The sequence below is a fragment of the Phacochoerus africanus genome, chromosome 2 (assembly GCF_016906955.1).
Source record: "Phacochoerus africanus isolate WHEZ1 chromosome 2, ROS_Pafr_v1, whole genome shotgun sequence".
In the NCBI taxonomy this organism is placed as follows: domain Eukaryota; kingdom Metazoa; phylum Chordata; class Mammalia; order Artiodactyla; family Suidae; genus Phacochoerus; species Phacochoerus africanus.
The window spans coordinates 2,611,388-2,622,529 of NC_062545.1; the positions used below are offsets into that span (position 1 = coordinate 2,611,388).

Here is an 11,142-nt window from a genome sequence, read left to right on the forward strand (position 1 = left end):
GAGCGTCTCTGGCCCCTCACTGCAGTGACGTCATCCCAGCACAGCCTCCATCATTTCCAGTTCAGTTCAGACCCGGGCGACAGTCACACGCAAGCGACAGTTTCACCCCGGCCTGGGCGTACTCTTCTTGGTATTTACTTCAATGATTGGAGTGTTTTCGGCATATACTTGATTCATCCTGGAAATATTTGAAAGTTGTTCTAATGAAAAATCTTTGTTCATACAGTGACTCTGAAAAAAGGAGAGAAAACGTTACCATTCATTTCCAAATGATGGGAGATGACTTATTGTTTATTTCACATTTGAAAATAAATAAATATCGCTTGAAAATTAAATATTATAAAAAGTACAGACAGTTCTGAATATATATATTTGATTTTGCTTAAAGTAACTGACCTTTCAAATCAACCAGTTTATTTGAAATAATGCATTCCATACCCTCTCGATGACATGTAATGGTGTATTTTAGAGGCCCTCTCTGTCCCCCCGCCCCGTGATCCCAGAAGCACAGCTGTGAAACTGAAGGCAGGTCACAGTGTTCTGGTGCTCGGGTGTCACTGTTTAATATGTACACAGCTTTCCCCATTGTTGTGTTCTGGGCACGGTAGGCAAAATCCTATGTAAGTTATGAATTAAATTGGACTATTTCTTGACTAAGCACGTTTCTGCCACATCCCCATACCGAACCTGTGTGAGGCTGTCTTCTCCCAGTGTGACTTTCCTCCCTGGTAAACGCCACCAGCTAGTCAGGTCAACCAGAGAGAAAGTGCATTGGAGCCTTTAAGAGCCGGCGGGCTGGTGACCGGGGTGAATGACACGTGCTGCTCTCCTGCCTGTTCCCCGTCCAGGCCAGTCTTTCTGGCCCCTGATTCCCAAGGGGCTGCAAGTTCAGGTAGAAGAGGCGGCGGACCGGGAACAGGATGCCGTCAGCCGGGTGCTTCAGCAGAGGCTGAGGCTGAGTCCCTTCAGAGACCCCGCTCCTCGGCCGCTCCAGGGGCAGCAGCCACCTCGAGGCACAGGGGCCCCTCTGCCGCCCTGGGCGGGCGCTGGGTGCCAGGCATAGAGCATTTACTTTCCTGCCGCAAGGGTCAGACCTCAGCTTCCAAGTCTCGAAGCTTCTGGGCTGGGACAGGATGAATCCCAGTGACCAGGGCTGTCTGAGGCCTCTCAGAGGAAAATGCCCAGTCATGGAGTTCCTGTCGTGGCTCTGAGGTAACAAACCTGACTAATATCCATGAGCGTGTGGGTTCGATCCCTGGCCTCACTCAGTGGGTTAAGGATCCGGTGTTGCTGTGAGCTTCGGTGTAGGTCACAGATGAGGCTGGGATCCCGTGTTGCTGTGGCTGTGGTGTAGGCCGGCAGCTGCAGCTCCGATTCTACCCCTAGCCTGGGAACCTCCACATGCCTCAGGTGCGGCCCTGAAAAAACTAAACAAAAGCCCAGTCTCTGCTGGTGAGGGGTGGTGCGGGCACTCACTCCATCCTCCCCGCTTGCAGATACCATTTGCTGGCACAAATGCTGGCCCCGAGGCTCACGCCCGTCCCCTGGCTGGTGTTGGGAGCCTGTCCCCCTGTGGAATGGAGGCTGAGAGGAGCCGGCGTGCACCTGCCACGGAGCTCCTTGGTCACATACACAAGCTGTTCCAGTGATGAGATGCCAACCCACTCGCCTGCAACCCTCACCCTTCCACTGTCACTCCTTCCGCAGCATCCTGAGAACTAGGAAGCAGGAAGGAGAGACGCCCAATTGCCGACACCATTACAGCTTTTGAACTTCTGGGCCCCCTACTCAAATCTCATGTGTCCTGCTACCTCTGCGTCGATCACTGCCCCCCCACCGTCCTCTCCCGTTCCCCCCCCCCCCGGCTGCTGTGACTTCATCTTTTCTCCTGCCCACCTGCTGCCCCCGCTTCCACACCTGGTCCACGTTCTCCCAGAAATACCTGGAGTAAAATGCGTGTGATTTCAGCATGGACAGGTACTTTCTGACCTAAACTGTCCCGAAGGCACTCCCCCCAAACTGTGGGAGGAGACAGGTCGCCTCGAGGCCCCTGCAGGGAAGGGGACAAGCTCCCGGAGAGAACGGAGAGTGAGGAGCCCGGAAGCTGTGCTTGCGTGTTTTGTGGGGAATATATAAACGTGGGGTATTTTGCGGGAGCCGGGGGAGATTATGGGGCCTAAGCCACCTGTCCCCCGTCGGCTGTGGTGAGAAATGTTTCCCGCCAATGTTTCTATCAAGTTTCCTTCCTGCCCTGCCCTGACCAGTGGAACACATGGGGACAGGGAGGAGGGAACGTGGCCAGTGTCCCGGAAGCCACCGACAGCAGGGAGGGGCGGGTGCTGCCACAGGAGAGAGCAGAGGGGCTGGGGAGGGCCGCTGGCAGGTTGGCACAGGTCACACCTGAGTTTGCCCACATCTGAAGGCTCTTAGCTGATGCGGGGCCATAACCAACACAACTTGGTCACGTTCCTGGGTTAACCCGGGAGCACGCATCCTCTGGACAGTGGTTTTGGTAAATTCTCCATAAGCAACGCTGGGAGGACTTATCTGCAACTTTGACTTTATGATGCATCGCTCTGTCGTGGGCCAATGAATTATTCATTTCTTCAGCAAACGTTTGAATATTGTAGAAATATTTTTCTGTCTCTACCTCTAGAATCTGAGTTGACAGTGAAGATGTCTCATGCATGCCGAACCACTGTTACAGCAATACCTACTCCCCTTTGCTCGCTGGAATCACTCCCTAAAAGAACCCAACGTCTGAAATGTCCTGTATCATTATTTATTTTGCCTATTCAAGGAGAACTAGGTGTTTAATTTTAAAATGACTGCCTTTCAGCAGCGATATATCAACGTTCTATAAAAACGACACCAGACAATTCAATGAAATGTCTTTTCCCGCCTCCAAGTTCCAGCCAGCTTTCTGCTCTGACACCGGAATCCGAGGCCAGCCCGGCCAGCGGTCCTCGCCGCTGTCCTTCCCACCATCTTAAAGGCACTGCGAGGTGGCACCGGATTTTCTCTGCACTGGGCAAGGACTCCGCCTAGGGCTTAGGACACGCCCGGTTCTCCCCGCCTCCGATGGATGAAAACTAGCCCTGGCGGTGGCAGGTCCGCCGAGGAGCGTCGCCCGGCCCAGTCGGTCGTGACAACAGCCGGCCGCAGGGGCACCTCGCCCCGCGGCGCCCGCCTCCCGCCGGCGCGCTCAGCTCCTCCTCCCGCCCGCGCGTCTCGCTCGGCGCGGACCAGGCGGCCGGTGGCGATCCGCACCCCGCAGGGCGAGGAGCCCCCGGCTGCCCAAGGAAGGAGGGTGCCTCGGCGGCGTACAGCCCCGGGGTGTGGGCGCGGGGACCTGGCGGGGCCGGCGATGCCGCGGCTGGACCGAGGTGGGTACGGAGGGAGCGCGAGGGGCCGACCCCGGCCACCCATGGAGAGGGCGCCCGGCTCCGCGCCCCGGGGACTAAAGCCGCCCCTCTTCTTCCAGGGCACTGAGCACCCGCCGGCCCGGCAGCACCATGCCTTTCCCGCCCGTGCCGCCGCCGCCGCCCACCCCCGCCCCGGGGGTCCCGGCCGCGCGGCCGCCGCCGCCCCGGAAGCCCGGCGCACCCCGCAAGGCGCCCGCGCCCCCCTGCGCCCCGCCCGGGCCCTCGCCGCCCGCCGCGGCCGCGGAGAAGAAGAGGCGGCCCCCCGAGCGGCCCCAGGGGCTGCTGTCCAGCTCCTGGCCCTCCGCCACCCTGAAGAGGCCGCCGGCCCGCCGCGCCCCCGGCCCGGCCTCCCCGCGCGCCCTGCCCCCGGCCGCGCCCGGCCGCCCGCGCGCCCCCGCCCCGTGCGCGCCCCGGCCGGCCGGCTGCGGCGACGGCCCCGCGGGGAGCACGGCCTCGGCGGCCGGGCCCGACGCCGCCCGGCGCTTCTCCCTGAGCCTCACGCCCGAGGCCGTCCTGGTCATCCAGCGGCGCCACCTGGAGAGGCAGCTGCTGGCGCGGCCCCGCCGGGCGCCCCCCGCAGCCTCGGCCGACGCCGGGCGCCCGCTCGGCCCCTGCCTCCCCGCCCGGGCCGCGGGCCTCGGCCGCCGCCCGCCCCCGCCCGGCGCCCTGCGGGGCCCCGACCCCGGCCCGAGGCCCGCCGACCTGCGCCCGCTGCTCAAGGTGTCGCTGCTCAACGACCGGCACAAGTACGACGACGTGGAGTACGAGGAGGAGGCCGCGGCCGCCGACGAGGGCCTGGTGCGCAAGTGCACCGAGTGGCTGCGCGGCGTGGAGTCTGCGGCCGCCGCGCGCGACCGAGCCCGGTCCCTGGACGCGCTGCCGCACCTGAGCACCCTGTGACCGCGCGCCCGCCTCCGGACCCGCCGACGGCCACCGCGCACCTCCGGCCTCCTGTGAGCCAGGGGCCCGCCTCGCCCCGACCCCGCGGACCATCTGCCCGGGGCGGGAGCCAGCCGCCGACCTCGCCCTCTGCCACGCCGGGGCCTCCACCCCGCAGGTCTGCCTTCCGCACCATCTGGCCTCTTTGGCGGCCACCCGTGTCCTTGGCGATCGTGGGGGTGGGAGCGCAGCGGAGAAAATGCCTCTCGGCCCCACGGGTCCCGGAGACCCCTTGCCGGGAGCAGGCCCCTGTCGTTGGTTGTCGCCTGTGGGTGTTGGGTTCGGGCTGCTCTGGTCGGAGCAGCGGGTGACAGGCAGGTGTGGGGGGACCAGGAGGGTGGCCGTCTGGTACAGAACTGGACACGGTGCTGCATTTATGATTTTGTTTCTCCTAAGTAGACACCATATCTCTGGAAAGTCTGCAGACCCAAGGAAACGTTAACTCCCCACTGGGAAGGGCGAGGGTCCTGGCCGCCGGGAAGGTCGGCCTGAGTGGGCGCTGTGGTGGGGACAGTGCGCTGTGGTCACAGCCCTGACTCGCTGGGCTTGCAGCTCCTCGGGCCCTCCCCACCCCCACTTTCACAAACACACACACATGCCTATACTCACACGGGGTTACCCTCAAGCACACACACGCATGCTCTCAGCTCTCACAGTCGCGTCCTTGCGCTGTCAAATGCACCCTTAAACACACTCACGCTTATACACACACACCCCGTAGTCTTTCTGAAGCACAGCTGCAGCAGTTGTGTTCAGCTCTCCAGTAAGGTGTGAGCAGGCGTGTGGCTCAGCTTCTGGAAAAGGCATTGTCCTTATTTGAAGTGCTGCTCACAAACTGTCTTTTGTGCTCCAGAAAGGACGGGTAGCCAGAGGGAGAGGGGAAAATGCAGACGGTTGTACCCAGACCCAGAACAGGACGTTCCAGCCAGAGGCCGGTTCTATGGGGAGGCGGGGTGCGGGGTAGATGTGTGTGTGCTTTCAGCGGTTTTAATCACTGTGTGAAATCAGTGACGTGGTGGCTTTGTCCAGCTGTATATAGTGATTATTTAAATGTCTATTTATTATTTGAATAAAGGGTAAACTCCTCTGCCTTTTAGGGGTCACACTCTTCCCCACTAACTCCAGGCTGACTTCTAGATGTTTCCTCCTTGCCTGAGTATATGTGACTCTAAGGGCGAGAAGGGGAAAATGTTAGAATCAGACACAGCTGGTTCTAGAAGAGTGTAATGTATTACCTCAATTTTTCACTTATTTTGTAAAAGTAACTAAGGTTTATCTCGTTTGACTTTAATGTGTCGTCTTAATTGTATTTTACATTGAAGCCTTACATTTTTAAAAAACCATTTTTGTATTTTTCTTGTGGCGATCCTTGCTCTAATCTCCGTATCGGGTGCTAGGCACAAATTTAGTTAAGACCTGAAGTTTCTCCTTTGGCGGGAGCTGCATCAATCACCAGACGGGATGCAAAAGCAACCCCCAGCCACTGAATAGCTTGTCTTTCCTGCCACCTGTTTCAGTGCAGAGAGCTGGGTTGTCTTTCACTTTACATGAGTATGTTAATACCAGAGAGGCAAAGTCAGCAACAGAGCAGAGGTGAAATTAAGACACGTGCCTGTCGGAGTTCCCTTTGTGGCTCAGCAGTTAACAAATCCAACTAGAATCCATGAGGATGTGGGTTCGATCCCTGGCCTCGCTCAGTGGGTTAAGGATCCAGCGTTGCCGTGAGCTGGGGTGTAGGTTGCAGATGCAGCTCGGATCCTGCGTTGCTGTGGCTGTGGTGTAGGCTGGTGGCTGCAGCTCCGATTTGACCCCCTAGCCTGGGACCCTCCATATGCCACATGTGCAGCCCTAAAAAGCCAAAAAAAAAAAAAAAAAAAGACCTGTGCCCGTGAAGGCTCTGGCTGCCCTGGTTGAGGCCACAGAGTATGGTCCTAGGGGAGGCACGCTCGTTCTGGCCCTTAACCAGCTGGTTGAGAGTGAACCACCAGCAGCTTGAGAGTAAACCGAGATCCCAAGGAGGGCAGTGTTGTAACTTACTTGGGTTCATTTGCTCTAAGAGCAAATACTGGTACTTATGAGCCCCAGCTTCCTGCCCATTGTGAGAGTGAAATAATAATTTAAAGACTTTCCTAGGGAAATTGATCTTGGCGTCTCGGCGTCTGCCGGAGCGTGTGCCTCGGTCCTGCTGCTGTCCCGTGTGATCTCTGTGTCCCTGGCTAGTCCTCTGTCTCCCCCCCCACCCCGGGGGGGAGCATCCCATCTCATGCCCCCCCCCCCCGGCCACAGTAAGACACTAGGCAAAGAGTTTCTTCTCCTCTGCGATGTCCGGTTGAGTTGCGTGCCTTGCTCTTCACTGAGAAGCAGGTGCATGGAGCGTGGAGTATTTGCGTTGCTCAATAAAAAACGGAAAAAGTTCCAGGCGTGACAGGCCGTGTCTGTTCGCGTTGCAGCTGACATTTGGGGGAGGTTTTCTCCATCACGTGGCTGCGGTTTCTTAATGTTTATATATAAAAGAGAAGTTCAATGCCTGCATTTCTTTCTAGGAGGACGTTAAACCCTGTCGGGAAGAGATCATGGGGGCTTTCAGAATTCTTCTGAGAGGGTCTCTCCGTGGTGCTGCCCCGCCTGAGGCTCTGGTGTTTCCAGGGGTTGGCAGAGGTTCATTGGCCTTAATCACAGTGACAGGGATTCTAAGAATTCTATTGCCAGGCAAATAGTATCACAATAGGGCTGTTTGGCAGCAGTGCGTGACCTCCTGGTGGGTCACAAACCCCCACGGGGGCTCTATTTCAGATACACGCCCAAGAACATGTGCAGCCTAACAACAGAATTCGTATGTATTTTAGGAAGCCGTGGACTTCCGATTAAGAATCCCTTCTACAGGGAGTTCCTCTTGTGGTGCAGTGAAAATGAATCTGACTAGTATCCGTGAGGACGCAGGTTCGATCCCTGGCCTCGCTCAGTGGGTTAAGGATCCAGCGTTGCTGTGAGCTATGGTGTAGGTTGCATGTGTGGCTTGGATCTGGTGTTTCATGGCTGTGGTGTAGGCCGGCAGCTGCAGCTCCAATTAGACCCCTAGGCTGGGAACCTCCATATGCTGTGGCTGTGGCCCTAAAATGATCAAAAAAAAAAAAAAAAGACTTCCTTCTACATCCACTCACTTAGAACGTCTTAGAATGTCTTTCTTTTGCTGAAAGTGATTTCAATCCAGCAGGTCATTTCCATCGGAAAGGAGAGGGTGGGTCAGAGCACGGACTCCAGGTCCCTCTGAGCTGAGCTCATCGCTTCGTAAACATGATCCGTCTTTGAAAGCTCTGGGTTCGTGGAGAAAGTGATCGAAGGTGCCCAGGGCAGGAAGAAGGTGGGAAGCGGGCTCTGGGCGGGCAGTGCCGGTCTTGCCCCATCCCCCGGCCGTGCAGGGCCCGTGGTCTCCACGTCGTAGTAAGAGATATGCGTCTAAGGGAGGAGCATGTGAGTCCCCAGAGCCGGGGCATGTGTGGCCTAATTCCACATATTCAGGGGACACCCCGGCACTCAGAGGGTTTATGTTGATCTGCTCTGCTTCCAGAAAAAGCAGATGCCAGAAATGAGAAACTTGCGCTTTGTGGCACGGTTCGGTGGAGGGTGGTGCGCTGGGGAATCCTGTCAGATCAAACTGACTCTGAAATTGTCATTGTGTCCCTTGGATGTTAGCGTGGGGATCTCAGCCAGCGGTGCTGTGTCATTAAAGCCAGCCCTGAGCCAACAGTCCATGTCAAGGAAGCAGTAAGAGCGCCCGTGATTACAGAGCTGCACCCAAGACTGTCGCCTGTGCGGTGCCCAGACTGGCCCGGTTCAGACCAGCACCGCCTTTGTCCAGATGTTGGCCATTAAGAGCTGGTGGCTCCCTTGGGCCGAGCTGGTAGCCCCATGCCCAGCTTAGGGACTGAGCCCCTCCCTAGAGTGGTCCGGGAGAAGGCTTCTCAGGGAGGTTGAAGGTGGCCTTGGGAGCCTTCCAGGCCGCTGTCCGGGGCCAGCCATCTCTCATTACACTTCTGTGCCTGCCATCTCTTCTGTGTACTGGGGATAGGAGGACAAGCGCCCGCAGCATCCCACACAGGCTGCCCACCATTTGCATACGGAGACAGAGCTGTAGAGAGGAAAGCAGCTCCCACCTGCACCTCACCCCCACCCAGTCTCAGAGCTGCCCTCCTACCCAGGTCTCTGGGTTCAAGTTCATAAGCTGCACGCAGAAGTCTAGCGAGCACCAAGGGAGCGCAGGCGAGTGCCTGGGGGGACCTTCACGGGTACCACTTCCAGGTGGCTTTTGGGAATCTTGAATTTTCCATGGAGCATAGATTTAAAACATTTCTTGGATAAAGATCACACCAGGAATAAACACAATAGGACACCAGCAATAGAGAACATGTACCAAGTTCTAAGTTGGTTCTTTTTAAAGATTAGTTAAGACGAGCAGCATCTAGCGTGACGATCAAGCAAAAAAGAAGAAAATCACAAATTGCCAAGATGAGGAATAAGAGGGATTTAACTGCAATCCTACCGACTTTAAAAGGACGATCATTCAAACCAGGGACGGGAGTTGACGTTACAGCTGTCCCATCTGCTGTCAACAGCGCTGTTCAGAGCCGGCACCGGCCAAGCTTTTCTCTGTGTTATTCTGGAAACGTTTCCTTTCCAGGGTCCATATCTTAATTTGCCAAACAGTAAAAACAGCTGATAGCCACAAATCTGGGGCATCGATATTTTTTTATTTATTCATTTTTCTTTTCTTTTCTTTTCTTTTTTTTAATGGCCGTACCCACAGCATATGGAAGTTCCCAGGGTGGGAGTTGAATCCAAGCTATAGCTGCCGGTCTACACCACAACCACAGCAACATGGGATCAGAGCCACATCGGCAACCTACTGCAACACCAGATTCTTAACCCGCTGAGCCAGACCAGGGATGGAACCTGCATCCTCGTGGATCCTAGTTGGGTTCTTCACCCGCTGAGCCACAATGGGAACTTCCAATGTTTTTTATTTTGCATCGCGGTTCATGAGGGTGGAAGTGAGGAGAATTCTGACTGTTGTCTTAAGCAAAAGAATAAACAGAAAGCGGCCAACACACGGTCATACATTTTCCACCCACACATTGGAAAAAATAGTGTCCCTTCTGCAGGGGCAGCCTGGGTTGCAGGGCCATGCCATTCATGGTAGGGAGCCTCTGCTGTGCCCCGGGCGCCCCCCTCGTCCTGGGTCGCTTCTCCGCCACAGGCTGCGTGTGGGCTCCGCATGGTTCCTGGTGCCATGGACCAGCTTGCCCACAGCCCCGAGGTGACTTCGTATGGCGTCGGCCAGACTAGTCCATTTCCGAGCGCTTCTGTTCAACATCGGTTGGGATGAAACTCTTTGGCCGGTTTTATAGATGAAGCCGGGGACCCAGGTGTGAGCGGGAGCAACCAAACTGCAGCCAGTGCCCAGCGGCTCCAGCTTCCGTGGGTGCCGGGTGCAGGGGGATATGTGCCCCCCCACACACCCTGCCTCCATGTCCCTCCCGAAATGAAGCACCCCCAGAAATCCCAGGAGAACTTCTGACACTCAGGCATAACTAGCAGGGTGCTGGCCCCTCCACTTGGAAGTGCCTGAGTGTCAGAAGAAGTGGAGGGGTCAGCACCCTGCTAGTTATGACACTTGTGGGGGGCTAGGGAAAGTCACCCGAGAATGAGTGTGTCACCCAGGGGTGGGGTTGGGTGGGGTGACACAGCCTCTAGGACGAAAGCATGAAAACACCCCAGGGACCTCTGAAAAGGCGCGCTTAGCAGAAGAAGCCAACTTTCTGGGTAAACAAGAAAGCAGACAAACACGGAGGGAGAACTGGTGACCCCAAAGGGCTGTGTGTCCAGGCGGCACACGGACATGCTGGCAGGGCCTGCGTCCATCCCGGGTCCGCACATTCCCAGTGGCCTCAGGCGGTCACTGTCTGCCCCACGTCCCCTCTGGACCCGGGCAGTGGGAGCTCTGGGCGGGGGCCGGACGGGCACGTGGTGATGCGGTGTTTGCGTCCTTAGGAACAGACCCCTGAGCGTGACCTCACTGACCACAGTGCTGCACTGGCAGAGACGACCCAGCCAGAAGGTTCTGGAACAATCGCCACTCAGTGGTGGAGACGGGCCTTCCAACAAAGAGCTCATTCATGACTAAGCACGGCCAGTACCCACCGCTGTGCGGTCCCCGGGGCCTGGGGAGAAACACCACGGGGAGGGGTGGACGGGCCACCTGCGGGCGATCAGCTGATGTCACACGTGCTGTAAAGCACAGCTGTCCCCGCGGACGGGCCCGAGGGCCCCCGGCCCCGCCGTCAAAGCGCGTCAAGGAGCGTGTTCCTCGCTTTCCGTCTCCACGGAAGGCCCGTCTGGGAGGGACGCCTTTCAGGGCCTGGACGCTCCTGGCAGAAGTGATACCTGCTCTTCCACTAACAACACCCTATTTGACTGAATTTTAGAAAAAATGCCCTCAAAACGCTAAACATGCAGCACAAAGAGAAGGGACCCCCCGCCAGTTGGAAGGAAAGATGAACCGACATTCCAGGCTCAAACTGGACTTGATCCCGTGAGCGATGCTTCTGGTGGGTAGGCTTCTAGCTGCACTCACCTTTGTTCTAGAATCACGGTGGACCCTCCTTAGGGAAGTAGGTGAAGGGCCGAGTCACAAAGGACTAGAAAGGCTTTGGGGGTGACACGAAGGGAACGGTGCTTTCTGAGCACAAGTGAGGCATCTCCAGCAGCGCTGAGATGGGAA

At 57.2% G+C, this 11,142-nt stretch overlaps 1 protein-coding gene across 1 annotated transcript; it reads left to right on the forward strand.

Annotated features, from left to right (window-relative positions):
- The first annotated feature begins 2,847 nt into the window (after window positions 1-2,847).
- On the forward strand, window positions 2,848-6,026 carry PRR18 (proline rich 18). The gene is made up of 2 exons (XM_047769309.1): window positions 2,848-3,386; window positions 3,485-6,026. Exon 2 carries the CDS (start codon window positions 3,516-3,518, stop codon window positions 4,323-4,325), a length of 810 nt encoding a protein of 269 aa, XP_047625265.1. The 5' UTR covers window positions 2,848-3,386; window positions 3,485-3,515; the 3' UTR covers window positions 4,326-6,026.
- The last annotated feature ends 5,116 nt before the right edge of the window (window positions 6,027-11,142 follow it).